This window comes from Rhipicephalus sanguineus, chromosome 6 (assembly GCF_013339695.2).
Source record: "Rhipicephalus sanguineus isolate Rsan-2018 chromosome 6, BIME_Rsan_1.4, whole genome shotgun sequence".
Classification (NCBI taxonomy): domain Eukaryota; kingdom Metazoa; phylum Arthropoda; class Arachnida; order Ixodida; family Ixodidae; genus Rhipicephalus; species Rhipicephalus sanguineus.
In genome coordinates, this window is record NC_051181.1 from 55310317 (window position 1) to 55329422 (window position 19106).

General features: G+C 47.4%; 1 protein-coding gene across 1 annotated transcript in view; it reads right to left on the reverse strand.

The window, feature by feature from the left end:
* Window positions 1-354: 354 nt before the first annotated feature.
* Window positions 355-19106, reverse strand: part of LOC119395799 (uncharacterized) — a 42940-nt gene continuing 24188 nt past the window's right edge. The window contains exon 5 of the mRNA XM_037662809.2: window positions 355-1528. Within this exon, the coding sequence (XP_037518737.1) occupies window positions 1392-1528 (137 nt within the window). The 3' untranslated portion in view covers window positions 355-1391. The remainder of the gene's footprint in view (window positions 1529-19106) is intronic.

A 19106-nucleotide genomic window follows, 5' to 3' on the forward strand; every position in this document is an offset into this window, starting at 1 on the left:
GTGTGAGCCCGCGCGGAGAATGAAGGCATGTTATCAGTAAAACATTTCTGGAAAAGACAATATTAAATCCCTGTCTGGAGTTCATAGCCGTGATCACAACCTCTTCATGTTACTAGCAGTCATTCTAAGCAATTTACCTCAGAAATAATCGACCTTCTCCGCATCATTTTCCACTTTTTTGCTATAAAACTCGGATGCCAACAGCGTTACCGTAATTCAGTATTATTTCATGCGAACATGAACAGCATGGTTACGAATACAGGTAATTACTGCGTTCACTAAAAGTGCTTAAAAAGTTCTTAACATTAGAAATTTGCCCAGTAAAATTGTTCAGTTCACAAAAATAGAATGTTTGTGCCATCCCTTTCTGTCAGTTGTCTCAAAAAGGATTCATGAATACGTTACTAACAAAGGAACTTCCTGAAATCAAATCAAACCAAATCAAGTCAAGCGTTTATTTTTGACAGCATGGTTACATCGCTAAAAATATACAGAAGAAGGTCGCAAGGTCAGGAGTCCGTAGCGGGCCGATCTGTGCTCGATTCTTAGATACGAGTTACGAAATAATATGAATTGCCGATATCATTTTGCAAATACTTTGGTGAACGTTTGATTCGTATGATTTTTATGACACTTTGTATGATTTTTATTACTTTTCCTTGTATACCATGTTTTATTTGTCCCGCGTTTGTGAGTTAGAAACGCAGTACAATAGCATTCGAGGCACTGCGTTTTGCTGATCAAATGTGGCTCAAAGATAAAAACACTGAGGCCCTATTCAGTGCTTCTTTGCTCTGGTAAAAGTAGCCTTTACATTTCAAAGCATCTCATTCCGATCAATTACGCACGTGCATGTAAAACATATGCCTACTGTTTTGCGGACAAACCATCACTGGCTAACATTATTACCAAACAAGGCTCTATGCGTGAGCACAAGAACGTCATCGCTATAAAGGACTTCACAGCTACGATATAATAAGCGCATTAGGTCCTCCGTTAGGCAAGTGACATCTGAATGCAGAGAATGTTGGAACTGAGCGTGCCAAAAGGACCTACAAGGAAAACTGAGTGTTAACGAGGGTTATAGACGTGCGGGACAAGCATTATTTAAGAAATTGCCAAAAAGCGCCCTGAAGCTTAAAACTCCAGAATTATTCATACATCAGATAAGATAATGTTAGCAGTACAATGTGCAGGTTGTTGCAAACGACAAATTATCATGGCGAAATTTTCGGTTCGCTCGCAGGGGCGTGTTTCATTTGAATTTATCAGTGCAACTGAAGTTCAGGAAATGAGGTCTAGTAGCACCATTATTCGAGAGTCACTAGTTGATATTCCAGCTTCGATTTAAGGAAAATGAGGAAAGATTTTAAATTTCAGACTCGACAAAACTAGTAGTCGCCTTCTCCATCAGGGCACAGGTCCCTACTGTGTTTGGGAACCACCACCCCACAGGTGTCCACAAAGTGGTCGATGCAGTCTTGCGGCACATTGTCCTTGACTTCTTTGCGGGTCCAGAGTATGCACTCTGAAGAAGAAAACAAAGTGATAGAAAAATGCTCCTTTAAACACTATAGACCCTTTTCTGGTGAAAGACTAACGACATAAAATTCGGCAGATCCCACGCGTTGTGGGAATCGGTTTCATGCAAAGCAATCAGCAAGTACTTCTATGCTGTATTTTATGAATTTGAGTCAAGCGTTACGAAGTGGATCGACGTGTTTTTGTACCTGTAGTAGCTGTTTGCACATCGTGGGCTTAGCAGGCACGTCGACAACGCTGGCGTTTAAAGGGTAACTGATGGTGCGACGTAACGTCAACCCTACCATTAGAGTACATACGTCAGATAATCGAAACTAAGTGCACTTTATGGTGCAATCATGTGAATATCATACGTAACTTTCGTTTAAATATTTCTCCGGGGTCGAGCAATGCTTCAATATAGCTTGCTGAAGCATACGATTACAAATGTAATGTTTGTTAGACTGCTATAAAAGCGAAGCCAACACTCGAAACACATGCGTTAGTCTGATATGATGCTTGTATGGTAGGAGTACATATGTAGTGTTTATTGCTTTCGTGTAAAATCAGACAGCCAGCATCACAACCACAATTCACGTTGCACCGACATTACGCAGGCATACGCTGTTTTTCTAAATCACTTTATGCAGCTGGAGTGGTTCTGTGGTAGAATACCTGACTGCCACGCACAATGCTTGGGATCGATTCCTGCTGGGATCCTAATTTTTATTCTTTCCATTCGTCGGGTCAACGCTGCCGATGGCGGTTTCTCTTAACGCTCTCGCATTTAAATTACCAATATCTGTTCTCGCCGTTCCTGAGAAGGTATAAACTCTCAATCACCTGTGGCGCATACTCGTACACAGCAGCCCGTGGTAAACGGGTATGTTCCACACATGTCTGGAGGAAAGGGTTTGACGACGTACGCTACAGGATTTTCACGTTATTCATGTCATGACGCGACAGTCATATTCGTCAAATCCTCTTACCCTCCCATGCCAATTTTTGTCCACACCAAGTTAAGGAGGCGGCTAGATAGATCGATATATACGTTGATAGAAACACTCAAACTGCTAAAGGTTCGCTAAGAAATGCTGCGCATTTTTTTAAAAGCATTGGCCTTGCTTCAGTTATACTTGATACAGTCGCTTAAAGATGGCATTGGAGTGTTTGTGAGGCAGCATTCGTCTGACCATTAGAGGCCAGAAATTCGCGCACCAGTGTAATGCACTCACAGAAAATTACGCGGGATACACAGAAATTTCTGAGAATGGGAAGGCCAAATTCTGGTTGGACCCATGTCGAAAACTTATAAGAGCGCGAATTATCTCCGCGCGTGTATTAATGTATGCTATGGTAGTACAGCCATCCTCACTGACTTTGAGTTGCCCCTTGATTCGCGATTATGTCCCTTCAGATTGCACAATCTAACCGCGCCACCTGTGGCTGGCCTCGTTGTGCTTCCATTGGCGTGGATCCTGATACTTTCAACATCTACTCTGCTCTACGCATTAGTCTAAAACCAAGTACTTGAATTAGGTAGGCAGCTTTAGTTCGAAGTCTGTATTTCTTTCATCCTGTCTCTAGTGCAGTCTTTTATCGTTCCCTTAGTTTTGCGGTGTGGCATTGCACATATTTTTAAAGCTCTATCTATGCCTATAAGCAGGGCGTTAAACAGTGATGCCGCAAAGCCACACATCCGTTTCTGTGGCAGTCTCTCCCAATGTTTATCATAAATGCGATGCACCTTTTTCCGAGGAAAAACGACGCACTCTGTTATTTTGTTAATGCTTTGCGTCAGGAGGATGTTTTGAAAACATTGTCGCAGCCTGTAGTAAAAATTCAAGAGTGTCATGAAACCAAAAATTATAGACTTGGAGAGTGTCTAAGTAACTATTTAGGATGTTGACGTAAATTCGCTCTTTTTATATTTTTACTGGGACTCAATATTACCGATTAATATTACGATTACCAATTTAAAACTGCAGTAAAAAGCCATATTTTATCCTTGTAAATGTGATCTACTGCTGTTTTTCTATTCTTTTTTTTGTTATTGTTGGTGCTGTTTTTGCTTTTTTGCTTTCTTTTTATCTATCATGTTTTCTTGCCCACCCCTCATGTAATGTCGCTCGGGACCCTTGAGGTACTAATAAACGAATAAACTAACGAAAAGGGGTCGCGCGTTATCGTTCAGCATAGACTGCGACTGAATGAGCAGGAAGCTTTTCAATAGTTCAATATAGTTCTCATCATACGGCGTGCACTACGTGGTTAGTGGGGTACACTCTTGAACGTACGCGAGCTCCACGTTTTATGTGCGCGAGCTCTATAATATGGTTCAATGACTTATGTATGGGCAGCCGATACTTTAGAGGTTAGTAAATCAATACCACAACTGAAAATAGAACCTGTCACTATGGCTGCACAGTGAGATTGAGAGAGAGAGCTCTTTATTGAAAAGCAGAGAATTTTGCCGGCGTATGCAAATCACTGACTTGCTACACTGCGTGGCGAAGGTGGTTGGGGATTGAAAGAGGGAAAAAGAGAGAGAGAGAGAGAAAAAAGTCTCAGTTTCACCTCAAGGGAGAAGCAATGAATGCGATAGCAAGAAATTGGAGTGTCACAGGAAGAGCGGGAAGCAGCTAGAAACTTGCTGCGCGCTGCTCAAGCTCAAAGGACGCAGGAAAACACACAAGGCAAGTGAGGACTAACAAGCGTGCTGCTCAAGCACAAAGAAGGAGGCACGAAAAGAACGCACAGGTATACATAGGACAAGCGCGAACTGTCACAGCTGTTACTTCAACTAACCGCCACTTTGGCTCTTCTAGCGATCAGATCACTCCTTTTGCAAATGCGGCCGCTGCAGCGAGCAATGTCACCTTCGTGTGGTCTATTGGCCGCGAGATCGAGCGGAGTCGCCGCCTGGCGGCTACTGGCTGAAGCGCGCCTAGTGTGGATTGCTCCATGCGTCGTCTGCTAGCCGCGTTGTGTTTGCATGTGCGCATACGTCATGAAAGGCCTCAAAAGGCGGTTTGTTCCGTTGCGTTGGTGCAACTTTAACCGCTCGTACGTATGCCTAACACGATGTAAAGAAGCATTTGGCCTTCATCGGCTCTATATGTACTGTAATAAGATCAGTGAGTGCACTTGTCGAGAGTGCTGTGTGTGGTTGTCGTACCGTCCGTTCACGAGAGTCATATCAGTGTAGGTGCCGCTCTGTGGTTCAAGCGCATTGCAAAGTGCACTTGGCGTTGTCCTAAAGATGAGAAGTATTAAATCTCATGTGAATATAGCCTTTTAGCGGCTCGGTGGTTAAAAAAAAGGTTCTCATGCACTTGCGCGTTGTGGTTAGGTGTGTAACTTCGGGACTGTCGTTTATAGGTTACGCGACGAGCTTTAGTTGTGTACGGTCCTGGTCCCACTGCAGAGAAATATTTGTGTCAATTCATGTCTGACACTTCGGTACTTAAATTGTCCCCTAAACAGAAGAGAAAATGGAATGACACGGAAATCGCAAAGCTGAGTTGCCTTGCGCAATTATAACTTGTGGCGAAATGTATACTTGCAAGGTAGCTTATGCTTGTCCTTGCAAGGTAGCTTATGCTTATGCCCGTGTACTTGCAAGGTAGCTTATGCCTGTCAAATTTGCGCTTTGGCAAGTTCAGTGTCAGAAGTGCGTCGGGCCTCAATCTCTTCCGCGAAAACCCTTAAAAAAAAGAGAGCGAGCGAGAAAAATATATTCATCAAGATCAGCTGTGGCGATAAAGTCGCTCGCGCATTTTCATCGCTTACATGGCGAGTGAGGGCTCATAAAACGATACCCTTTACTATGCACCAGATCATGCATACACACTTGCCGCGTTTCAGTGCATGTACGTACGTGCCCTGTGGAACACTGAGAACTGTTCTCGCGGCCGTGTAAACACAATGGAACATGCGCGAACTATAAAAGGGCTCGGGCGCGAACTATAAAAGGGCTAGCCAAGCGCGAACAAACTTTGCATTCACAGCGCAGCCGGTACATGAATGACAAAGAATAAGTTCCATGAAAAAATTTTCTTCTTTCTCGATTGATTCTCGCTTAATTTTCCTGCGGAAGTGTAGGAAAATCAAAGCACAGGGAAGCTTCCCCGAGCGTTCGCTTACTGCGAAGGTCTTCACGCTTGTAGTGCACAGCAGCAACAAGCATATAAATGAACACATTAGCGAAGTTATCGCTGTCTACTCACCATTCTTTCTCGTCTGCGAATGCGAATGCACCGTCGTCGAATTGCTTGCTGCACACCATCGCGTACTTGGAAAGCGTCTTGCCGTTACGAAGCCTAACGAGCCACAGTCGGCAACGTTCCGCGTCGGTGGGATAGAAATGGAAGCTTATCCCTCGCTCTGTTAGTATGTGCGGCATTGTGGCACCGAACAAAACCTCACCATCGATAACGAAGAGCTTTCTGCGGGTACGGAACACAAAATCACGATGTGAAAACAGAAGCCCCGTGCACTTCTACACACACCACACGAAACCAGTATCCACACTAGCGGGGTGACGGTGCTGCCACCTATAGGTCGATCTCGCCGCGAATAGCTTCAACGCGAACTTTGAGGTGAAAGCAAAGACATACAAAACACCCCCTCAAGAGATAATTCCCCGTGCACGGTCGACCACTCCCTGTGTGTCAAACTACAAGTCGAAGGCGCACATCCTAAATTCGGTGAAACACTAGACAGTTTTAGAGTTGGGGACCTAAGAAATTTGCGAGCCGCCAGGACGCATGCGCAGAACGCAATCCACTCTCGGACTCTTGCGCTCGCGTTGTCCCAAGACCCTGCAGCGTCTTCCTTTGGGCGGCAAACAAAACCGTAGAGCGCACGACCTCAAGAGAAGAAAGTAAAGACAGCACTTGGAAGTGGCACGTGAAGCCACGGCTCGCGTTCCCTGCGGACGTCGATTCTGGTCACTAAGATAAATCTTCATTTGGCTCTAGTTCGTACATATTCCTGATGCTAAAATTACAGCGCAAAGGCACTTCTTAGTGCTTCTTATATCTTATTTACTTATTTGCCCCTGCACACATCTGAACATAATTTCTTGTCTCCGTATATGTAATCGACTATCATCCTTGTTACACGTTTTGGTTTAGAGCTATTGTTGTGCGCCCATGTGCGGTAAGTTTGTCTTGGGCTTATGTATGCGTTGGTTATGAAAGAATAAAGCAGTTGTTAGTCAGCGCTTGTGTCGTACGTTTCTTTTCTTCGTGGGTGTCTTGTTTTTCTCTGGCCGACTAGCCACGAGTGCCGTGGCGCTACAGCCCCAAAATGGAAAACTAGCGTGGGTCGCCTGCAATACGACGCAAACGCAGCGCGGGCGACGACACCGCATGGCCCGCCTCTCGCATAATTTTAATTTCACCACGTGTGGCGTCGCGTGCGTTTCAACCAACGCCGCGTGCGCTTGTATTCTGCCGTTATTATCCCAGAGAACATGGGGAAAGCATGGCGCAATTGTCTATGGCAGCGAGCTGCGGAGCGAGGGGTCACAAGTTCGAAACCCCGGTCGAGCGCTTGGGAATTTTTTAGGGGCGAAGCTCCTTATACCGTGGGTCTGTCCATCCTCCGTTTGTAGCGTTGTAGTAGCCACCTCTAGCTCGTGAGAAGCGCGCGTTCTGGTATGCAGTAGAAGAAGAAGACGACGTAGACGAGTGAGACTCTCGTGCGTGTTCGCCTGTGTGGCATTCTTTCTTCTTTACTGCGCGCGTTCTGGTATGCAGTAGTAGAAGAAGACGACGTTGACGAGTGACACTCTTGGCACAACAGGAGACGAGCTGCAGCTGTGGGCTCTCTGTCCTCGTGTTGACGGCCTCCAGGGTTGCGGTCAAGTAGCCGGCGGTTATTAAAGACGATAGTCTTTCTTGGGGAACTTAAACGCAGAAATTTTGGTCTGTCTTTCTGTCTGTCCTTCTGTCTGTCTTTCTGTTTGTCGGCACGTCCCTCGATTCAGCCACTCGGCCAAAGTTGAACCACTTGCCCAAGGGCCAGCCATCGTGAACGGCTGACTAGGTTCATACTTGTGTACATTGTTGATCAAAAAGCAAACATTACGCATATCTGAGGCGCAACATCACTAGGTAAGTATTAGGCGGTGTGTTCCTTTAACAGAAAATACATAGATACGCAATTTTAAAGACCTTGATGATATGCGTTTAACGTTGAGACAGTAACGCGTTTATTAAAAGATTGCCACAGCTCAAGTGATCAGCGGTCCAAGCCGAGCAAGCGCGAGCGCCAACAACAACCGTCTTCATCTTCTTCTTTCGCAGGAGTTCTTGTCTGCGCCCTACCATGTTACAAATCACTCCCCCGCGGAAAAGGAGCCATCCTGGCGACCTAAGGAACAGGTACAACTGGTGGGTCATAATGCGGCTTCAGTCGATCGACGTGAACAGACTAGCGGCCGCGACGACGGCGGTCCGTAGATGATTCAACAGGCTCAATCATATAGTTAACTGGGGATGCTTGACGTAGGACGTGGTATGGGCCTTCGTACTTAGGCAGTAGCTTTGTGGAAAGGCCAGGAGCGGAGGAGGGAACGCGAAGCCACACCAACGTTCCAGGCGAATACGACTGAGGAGGCAGGTTTTCGTCGTGACGGTCCTTCTGGCCCTACTCGCCCTACAATGTTACAACCCTAGTTTCTTAAGGTGCGCTGAAAATGCGACTGCGCTGAAACTTGTCTTCCTCCGTGCCCTCTGCACAAGCTCATGTTGTGTTTCGGTTTCGGTTCAGTATTGCATTGTACAAATGACAGGGGGCGCCGCTCTGGCATTCCTGTTTACCCAGGCGACGTGGAAGTAAGAGAGTTTGTGGAGAGTACTCGTTGAGTGCGGACGTTTCTTCTCCTTCGGCGCATCGCGCCAAACAGCGTGTTCGGGCTGGCCGGTGTCCCCACCGGTCGCGTTGGTCACCGCCGGTCTTCGCCTGCCGCTGCGCCGGGACTACCAGCCCGCAACAGAGCACTCGTGTTTCCCGACGTATTGCCGGATGGCGTCCATATCTCACGCAGCGCCTCTTCTATCGTCTTTAGACGACATTTGCAGCGAAGCACGCAGATACGCGGCCACTTTTTTCTATCTGATTTCTCTCCTTTCATATTTGTCTTGAGTGCACGCCTCATTTAAGTGTAACTTCCCGTTTTCTTTGATGTCTGTCTCTTCTCCGGGCCAGAGGGCTTCCCTCTGGTCTGCCTCTATTTCCCCTCAGAATCTGCCCCTGGAATTGTTCCTCCGCGATGGCAACCGCAGCGTTCCTGTTGCTTTGGTGCCGACCAATGGTGGATTCATCCGTATGAAGAACCCCAAGGCAATTCAGACAGAACTTCGTGCGATCACTTCTCATTCCCTACTGATAACCGAAGTTCGTCAGTTTGGACGCGGGGGAATCCTATGCTGTTCACCAGACCAGGCTTGTATTCAAGACCTACTGCGCAGTGTACTACTTTTGCCTCACATCCGGTGAGCTGTTTTATCCCAGCTCATCTAGCATGTTGCAAAGGTTTAGTCCGCGGAGTAGACACAAGCCTAAGTCCAGCAGAAGTCGTGGACATTTTTTCCCCTGCAGGAGTAATTTCTGTGTACCGCTGTACCAGACAAGTAAACAATACGAAAGTCCCTACTGAAACAGTGATCGCAACATTTGCTGGGGCAAATCGCCCTTCGGAGATCAAAGCATGGCCGCTTATCTACAGGGTCGAAGCTGTAGCTTCTCGTCCTTTACAGTGCTCCGAATGCTGGCGTTATGGACACAGTGTCAACGGTTGTCGGTCTGATACTCGCTGCCGCATCTGTGGGGCCGAACATAGTACTGATGAGTGCCAGTCAGGCAATGAGTCATGTTGCTTATGTAAAGCAAATCACTCTGCTGACGATCCTAACTGCCCTGCGAGATCGAAAGAGCTTCAGGTGCTAGAAATTATTGAAAAGAGACGATGCTCTCGTCGAGAAGCTCTAGCAGAAGTTCAAAGCAGGACACAGGGATATGCCGGTGTAACAGCCCGTCAGCCTCTCGGCATGGACGCAAGATTTTTCCACTCCATTTCAACTGTGGTAGAGAAGGCGGCAGAAAAGGTTCTCGAAAAATTTGTACTAAATCTGTCCGACTCATTGACTCATGTTATATCTTCCCAGTTGGCTGGTGTTTCTGAGACGATCACAAAGCGTTTCCAAACTCTTATCGCTCCAATCACTAAGCCTGCTGAACATCAGATTGTTGCCCCCACCAATTATGGAGCAGGACCGTCTTCCTCTCAGAAGACTGATCAAGATTACATCTCTGATTCAGATTCAATGGGAAATTGGGACGTTGATATGGATGCCCGTATTCTCAAACGCACCAGATCACCTACTAACAAGCTCTATAATTCTTCGAATCCAAAAACAAAGAAGTGTGTGAAGGAATCCGTGACTCGGACTGACCTGTTGAAAGAAAGTATATTAGAGCAGGCGGTTTCCGCTGCTCGTCTATCATCATCATAGGGTGTCTTAGGGTGCTTCAGTGGAACTGCCGTTCAATTCTCTCTGCAGCTACAGATTTATTATACCTTATTTCTCAGCAATCTCCCGACGTTGTACTTTTACAAGAAACATGGTTGTCGGCTGATCAGAACTTTTATTTTAAAAATTATCAATGCTATCGATTGGATAGAAACTCACGTGGTGGAGGACTAACTGTTTTCATTTCTTCAAAATTTTGCCATAGAGCGAAGATAGCGTATAAAGCAATGTCGTCTGACTATGAAGTTTTGGTAGTGGAATTAAACCTTCCTGGCTGCGCTCCACTATCCATAGTTAATAACTATTTTCCGGCTGGGATACAAGATGAGAGCGCTCTTGATGTCACTCTGAGCTTCTGCAAAAAGAACATTCTGTTTGCGGGAGACTTCAACTCCCATCATGTGTCGTGGGGTTTCCGCACAGGCACATCGGGAAAACGGTTATGGGACTGGACCAACACAAACAACTTTATATGTCTAAATTCCAAAGTTGCCACTTTTGTTCGATGTACTTCGAGATCCGTCTTAGATTTAACATTCGCTAGCTCAAACGCTTTAATCTCGTCTTGGACTGTGCTTGATACTGCTACAAGTAGTGATCACCGTCCACTTGTATTTGAAGTCAAGATCCCAGTATTGTCGGTAGACTACCAGGCGCAAAATTTTGTAAACTACTCCAAATTTAAAAAGAATTTACAATCAACTTTGTCATCATTGTCTAGTATGGAGAGAAATGTTAAAGCTATGAGTCTCTGCTCAGTTTTAAAACGTACCATAACAAAATCACAGTTCATTATATCGTCAGCAAAAGGAAATTCAGTGTGTGCATGGTGGAATTCGGATTGTGCAAGAGATTATCGACGCCGAAAAGCGGCCTGGAAGAAACTTCTTATAAACCAAAGTCCTACTAATTGGCGAAATTATTTGTATGCTAAAGCTATGTTCAAAAGTACAGTATCATTAGCGAAAGATAAATATGACGAAAAATGATATAATTTTCTATCCAAGAGTGGTAATAAAAAAGCTCTGTTTAGATTTCTTCGTTGTCGTAAGGCGATTGCAGCGCCCGTAAACATTGACTCGGCTATTCTTTCACCTAAGGAATTGGCAGATTTATTAACTGAAATTGCATCGGGCCTTGAAAAGCGATTTACATCACAGTTACAACTAAAGTTTGTAAAGCATTCATGATTTTATCGAAGTAAATATGGAAGAACTTGCGCATGTCATTCGCCTTCTCCCTAATTCAGCTCCAGGCCCAGATGGAGTTACGGCAGAAGTGTTAAAGATATTATTTGATATCTCTCCAGACGATCTTCTTAACGTCGTCAACCACTCCCTTAGAAATGGCTGGATTCCTCCTGACTGGAGACTTGCAAAAATTGTTCCCCTTCTTAAAAAACAGGGAGCGGGAATGCAGATAGACAACATTAGACCAATCGCTCTAACGTCCCATGTCGTTACATTAATAGAAAGACTTCTATAATAAGAATTATGAAGTTTATCACAGATAATGCAATACTGAGCGCGTGCCAGATTGGATTTTGACCCGGTTGCTCGATATGGTGTGCACATGTCGATTTAGAGGCTCGTATAAAGCTTGCCCGGCACAGACGACAATTATCGGCTTTAGTAACCCTAGATTTAGCCAAGGCATATGATAGCGTTGAACATATCATTGTCCTTAATGCCCTTGTTATCTCGACGACATAGTAGTGTTTTCGTCCACGTTCCCGCAACATCTGCAACGTCTCGAAGAAGTCCTAGCCTGCCTTGCAAAAGCTGGCCTGCAGCTGAATACAAAAAAATGTAGCTTCGCCAGCAAGACCATCAAGGTTCTCGGGCACTTAGTCAGCAAAGAAGGGATTCGGCCGGATCCTGAGAAGCTTGCTGCTGTCCTTGAGTTTCCCCGTCCGCTGCGTCAAAAGGACCTGCGCAGTTTTCTCGGCTTGGCATCGTACTTCCGGCGCTTCATACGCGACTTCGCAGAGCTTGCGTCTCCGCTCCATCAACTGCTCGCAAGTAACGCGCCCTTCGTTTGGTGCGAAAGCTGTGAAAGGGCTTTCTTGGCGTTGAAGCAAGCCCTGACATCCGACCCAGTACTGTGCCACTTCGATCCAGGCGCATCAACCATCCTCCACACTGACGCTAGCGGTCGTGGTCTCGGTGCCGTTCTCCTGCAACGGGACACCAACGCACGCGAACGAGTCGTCGCTTACGCCAGTCGTGCTCTGACTACTGCAGAAAAGAATTACACCATAACAGAGCAAGAGTGCCTTGCTGTTGTTTGGGCAGTACAAAAATTTCGACCATATCTCCATGGCCGCCACTTTACAGTCGTTACCGACCATAACGCACTGTGCTGGCTTTCGTCCCTAAAGAACTTATCGGGTCGCCTTGGTCGCTGGGTGCTTCGCTTGCAAGAGTACGATTTCGATGTAGCCTACAGACCTGGAAAGAAGCACCAAGACGCTGATGCTCTCTCTCGCTGCCCTCTTCCCAGCCGTGATAACTCACCATCGCCATCTTCCACCGAGACTGCTCTGCCCATCTCACCGCTCAGTTGGCTAAGATCCGGCAGCCCATCTGTCCTTGTGTCGCATCAACGCGTCGACCCTTACTGCAGCTCTATTCTAGCACGCATGGAAGGTACTTCTACTCCACCGAACGCCCGACTGCGTCGACAACTTGACCAATTCAAGATACACAGTGGTGCTTTACATCGCTACGTTTATCACATCGATGGAAACAAATGGGTCCCAGTTATACCACGTTCTCTACAACGTGAGATTCTTCATACATTCCATGATGATCCCACCGCCGGTCATCTCGGCTACCACAAAACGTACGAGAAAATACGAAGTCGCTGCACCTGGCCTGGCCTTTCTTCAGCCGTTGCCAAATATGTTGCATCGTGCGTCCACTGTCAAAGCCGCAAGCGACCCACCGCAGCTCCTTCTGGTCTCCTGCAACCTCTTCCTTGTCCCGCTTTGCCTTTCGAAGTCGTCGGGATAGACTTGTACGGCCCCCTTCCTGTGACCTCCAATGGCAATCGTTGGATTGTGACGGCTGTTGACCATCTAACCCGCTACGCGGAAACAGCATCGCTACAAGCTGGGACTGCCACTGAAGTCGCCGATTTTTTTCTCCGAAACATATTTTTGCGCCATGGAGCTCCACGCGTGCTGCTCAGTGACCGCGGCAAAGTCTTCCTTTCTTCTGTTGTTGCTGAGGTTCTGCGCGCCGCCAACACCATTCACAAGACCACTTCTACTTACCACCCGCAAACCAACGGCTTGACAGAACGCTTTCATAGCACCCTCTCGGACATGATCGCCATGTACATCAACCCCGACCACACGAACTGGGATTCAATTCTGCCGTTCGTGACGTTCGCCTATAATACGGCTACGCAACGCACCACCGGCTTTGCTCCCTTTTTCCTGGTCCATGGCCGTTCACCGAGTTTCGCTCTGGACGTCTCGTTTCTTTCGGCTCCTGCAACCTCAGCAAGTCCCTTATGCGAACAATTTCTGTCTCGCCTTGCACACTGCCGTCACCTGGCCCGAATTAACACCGGCATCTCCCAGGAAGCTCGGAAGTCTCGCTACGACTCGACTCACCGTGCTGTCGCCTTCACCCCTGGCGACGAAGTTCTTCTTTGGACTCCGGCGCGCGTTCCCGGCTTATGCGAAAAATTCATGAGTCGCTTTATTGGACTTTACACGGTCATTGAGCAAACATCGTCCGTTAATTACCGTGTCTCACCGCTTAGACCTCCTTCCGATCACCGTTGCCGTGGGACAGAAATCGTGCATGTTTCTCGGTTGAAGCCGTATACACGACGTACCTCTTAATACTGTCGCGCGGCCAGGCGGCCGCTTCCAGCGAGAGAGGGAATTAGTGTGAGCGCAGTCACCGATTCTTCTTTGTCAACTGGACAAATCATCATCATTTGTACAACTTCCTCATCTGTAGATATCATCATCAGTGTGTGTCAGCTCGAGCTCGACTCGAATAAAGCGGTTCCTTATACCCTCAACAAATTAAATTTTCCGCAATATATTACAAACTGGCTGTACGAATTTTTAAAAGATAGAAAATTTTATTGCTCCCAACGAGGCGTTTCTACGTCTAAGCATAGTCAAACGAGAGGTGTTCCCCAGGGCTCTGTTCTTTCGCCTGTTTTATTAGATGCGAAGTATCTTAAGGCGGAGCTCAATCCGAAGGTGGTGGTGGTGGTGGTGGTGGTGGTGTGCGGCGTGACCACCCTTACTGCGCATGCGCATACCCTCTCCACACACCTCCTCTCCACTTTCACTCTCCCCTTCCCCTCTCCACTTTCCCTCTCCCCTCCCCCTCTCCCATACTCCTCTCCCCTCCCCCTTTCCACTCTTCCTCTGAAACGCGGCCTAGACATGCCGAAATTCTCTCCTGCGCAACGCCGCGATGAGCTCGAGCGCATGCGCGTCCCCTCCCCTTCTCTCTCCTCTCCTACGCTGCCCCCCCCTCGCCCGCCTGTCGACCGCGTTCCCCGCTCGCCCTGTGAGAATTAACGACCAGGCTAGATGGAAGATACGACGCGCGTAGCGTCCCTCTTCGCGTTCCACGACGCGAGGTCGGTAGCATGCCCAACGAACGCCAACGGAACGCGATCGTGCAAGTACTCCGGCTTCGCATCGCCTCATGGTCCCCTTTTTTAATATCTTGTTAAGTTCGATTCCACTGTGTGATAAGGTACAAGTGTATGTATACGCAGATTACATTGCGTTTTTCGCATCTGATTATGACATACATTTACTCCATTCAACGTTGCAATCATATTTAGCAACATTAGACTCCTGGTTTGAAGATATTCGAATGAAACTAAACGTTACCAAAAGTGCCATAATTGTTTTTCCTTTAAATATGCCTGTTAATATTTCTCTTCGCTACCGGCAACAAAGAATTCCCCAAGTGGACTGTAATAAATATCTGAGAGTAATATATGATGAAAAACTGAGCTGGCGTAGTCACATTGAACGTGTTAAAGCTAAGGCTACACGCGCTGTCGGAATGATAACTAAACTTGGTCGGCTCCGTTCCGGGCTACGCAGAGATACTGTGATCATGATTTACCGTATGTGCGTTCGCTCGATTCTTGAATTTGGTTGCGTGCATTTTTCTGGTGGGCCAGCATACAAGAATAATCCTTTGGTTCTCTTAGAGCGCCAAGCTCTTCTGAGTTTTCTTGTTGTTCCTAAATTTACAGCTAATAGCGTGTTGTATCAAGAAGCTCGGGTACCCACTCTTGCTTGCAGATTCCGTATGTTGACAGTTAAAACATATTTAAAATTATATGAGGCTACTCCAAGACGGTTGCAATTCGTATTTTTTGCTGAATCGAGTGCTTTTTTCAATGAGCACTGGTCCCGTCTTCATAAACCTCAGATTTTGTTTGTTCAAACATTACTGGAACCCCTGAATGCTAATATCTCCGAAATCATTCCATTAGATAAATCCATATACAATATAAAAATAGAATTCGACGACATATTCCCAGCAAATGCTAAACTCTTGCCCTCTAAGTATTTAATTGGCGTATTCGAAGATCACCTCTTACAACTAGGAAATAATAATGTAATTGCAACAGATGCATCCATGAATGATAAGAGAGCAGGTGTGGGTATCTTCTCCCAATCGTTATCCTGGTCATATTCATTACGCCTTCCAGATTATACTCCTATATTTGAAGCGGAGTTAACGACAGTTATTTTAGCCCTTCAAAAACTTCCCGCAAATCATTCGCAAGCTGTTATAGTGACCGATTCATTATCTGTGTGTTCGTCCCTCACTTCAACTTCGGAGTTCATTCAGATCATTAATCCCCATAAACATTCGCCTAGTGAGGCTCATATGGGTTCCAGGTCATCGTGGAATATTTGTAAACGAGATGGCTGACTCACTCGCGAGAGTATCCCTTGAAGGCCCAGTTTTGTCAGTTATGCCTCTTACAGCTTATGTCACAGCGGCGAGGCTCAGAAAATTTTCTCTTTTTGAAGACTCCGAAAAGATTAAAATACCGAATTCAGAATATTCGCACTTGCATTTTCCATGGGATAATAAATGGTATCCCACGCGTAAATTGGAAGTATCCATCACTAAATTAAGATGTCGCATTCCACCGCTTAACTTCTACTTAAACAGGTCTGGTCTGGTCCCATCCCCTTTGTGTCCCAACTGTAACGAACCCGAAAATATCGACCATTATCTACTAAGATGCCACCGTTTTAAAAACCAAATGAAAAAATGCTTTGAAATTTTATTCAAAAAATTAGGAATACCGCTAAGTACTCTAAATATCCTCTCCTTTGGGGCTGCTTCATTGGAGTTCAGTAAAAGGAACGTGTGCGGGGCCCTCTGCGAATTCCTGATTGACACGATGAGATTACCTTGCTAATCCATTGTTTATCAATTTATTGTTTCCCATTCCCTTTCCCCGAAAACAAAATCTTATTTATATCGTTATTTCCTTTTCTCGTATCACGAGAATCGCCTTATTCTACTTGAAGAAAGCCACTTTTCCCTTTCCCTGACTTTTTTTTTTAACCCTATGTTCCAATTGACTGTAACCGCCGGCGTCTTAGCCAATCCCCCGTTGTGGGTGTGAGCCAAATGCAAGGAACAAGCAAGCAAGCAAGCAAGCAAGCGTTCTCTTTAGCTCGGAGTCGCCAGATGGAAGACAAGGCTGCGGAACGGAGGGCACGGAAGGCGGCGGCAGCGTGCGCTCGCAGACAGAATCCTGAGGTGAGAGCCCGCGAGGCCGAAGCTGCACGTCGACGCCGCGAAGCGGTTTCCGCCGTTCGAGCCCGCGAAGCCGAAGCTGCTCGACAAGCTGCACGGCTGGGGCGAGAAGACCCCGCCGTTCGAGCCCGCGAGGCCGAAGCTGCTCGACAAGCTGCAGGGCTGCGGCGAGAAGACCCCGCCGTTCGAGCCCGCGAGGCCGAAGCTGCTCGACAAGCTGCAAGGCTGCGGCGCGAAGACCCCGCCGTTCGAGCACGCGAGGCCCAAGCTGTTCGACAAGCTGCACGGCTGCGGCGCGAAGACGCCGCCGTTCGAGCCCGCGAGGCCGAAGCTGCTCGACAAGCTGCAAGGCTGCGGCGCGAAGACCTCGCCGTTCGAGCACGCGAGGCCGAAGCTGTTCGACAAGCTGCACGGCTTCGGCGCGAAGACGCCGCCGTTCGAGCCCGCGAGGCCGAAGCTGCACGGCTGCGGCGCGAATCGGATCTTCAAAATGTGATGGACCGTGAAGCGGCGAGAAAGCGCGCGTACCGGCAGGCAGAGCCCGAGACTGTGCGAGCACGTGAAGTGGCTGCAAAACGCATCAGAGGGGCTCTGCCCGAAGGCGCCGACACGCGCTTCCAGCGGGACTTCCTTGATAAGTTTCGGCCATAATTGCGGTGTGTGCAACAGATTGTGGTTCTCAAACAATCTAGTCACAATATCTTTCATCAAGAAGGACCACGCTCGCGCCAATGCCATCGCTGTGCTGGAGCGCGAGTTCGCTTCGCCCCACTCATCATCATTCACCACGTGGATACGCTGTGATTTTTTTTCTTATGGATTATTTTTATATTTGTGACTTTTGTTTATGTATACATACATATACATAGTCGGGGCATGACAGCGACGGCAAAAATCAGCCGAGAGCTTCCATATATTTACAGTCACAATAAAAAATGACATAAAATGTTAAGATAGAGAAAAAGATTTAAAAAAAAGATGGTTGGTCCCTCCGTCATATGAATCAGAATAACACGAAAGTAAAGCGTGCCCTTACAGAAGTAACGGAATGTGTACTGCACATTGATATAAGAGAGTTTGCACAATGTATTTTGATGTCTGGCAGCTATAGCACCGTTTAACGTGGATGCACCCACTTTGATGATTGGTGGTACATCTCCATCCCGACGACTAACGTCCATGGTAAATGATTACACAAAGCCTTGTGGTAGCTGTAGTAGTTAATGGTGAAAGCGTAATCATAGAACGAGGTGTGATAGCCAGAGGAGCGTCGCATTTTGGACGCAACACTTGGTCGCCATCCCGCAGCATGTTAAAATATGATTGAACACCACGGCTTGACTAGAGGGAAACGGAAAACGCGTCGTGCCGCCCCCCGGCCGCGATTTTTCTCGGGGCGAGCGCGTGAGCGGGGAACGTGTAACAGCCAGGTGCGGAAGGCGCGCGTCGTGGAGCTATTTTTGGTTCTGATTAGCGTGATGCTATGAGCGAGGCCGACGCTTTTATTACGCTTGGGCAAAGGTCGCCACCTCGCGGTGTGTTAAGACACTGACAAAATTCAACTTCTATTGAAAACGCGCCGAATGGGACGGACGTGTAACGCGTTTCAGGTGTTAATCGCGGAGGCGGAGGCCACAGTAATTACGAATTACATTACTTTACCGCTCCCAGAGGGCAACGCCACCCCGCCGACTGGGAGAGTGGTAGATATAAAAGGCGCGTTTGTAAAGCTTCGAGAGTCTGTGACCGTGGCGCAATGGATAGCGTGCCCGGCATCTGTTGTGAACCAAGCGGTGGTGGGTTCGATGCCCGTCGACGGAAATTTTTTCTTTGCTATCTGATCGTGCAATTTTTTTCGGCGTCATTTCCGTGACGGAAATACGTCACTGAAGTCTTGGTGGACCCCGGCATCAAACACTTTCGTGTTAAAAAAAAATGCCCCCACCTCCTCGAAGGGAATCGTGAGGAAATGCGAATGCATTTCTTGCGCCGAGAGAGGGTACCGTTGCCGTCAGACATTCGCCTTCACCGACTTCTGCCATCGCCTTGAGAGGCGCCCAGCCAGCGAATGGTCGAGAGTGAGGCGTGAGCAGACGAAAGTGTGGGGCGCAGGGAGGAGAGAGAGCGAACGGCGAGAGAAGGAGTGCCGAACCACTGCACCTACCCTCTCCTACACTCTCTCGCACCACATGCTCCGGTTGCTAGGGGCGAGGATAAGCGCGCGCGCCCGCAGCTGCTGCTATGGGAGAGGGCGCCGCGG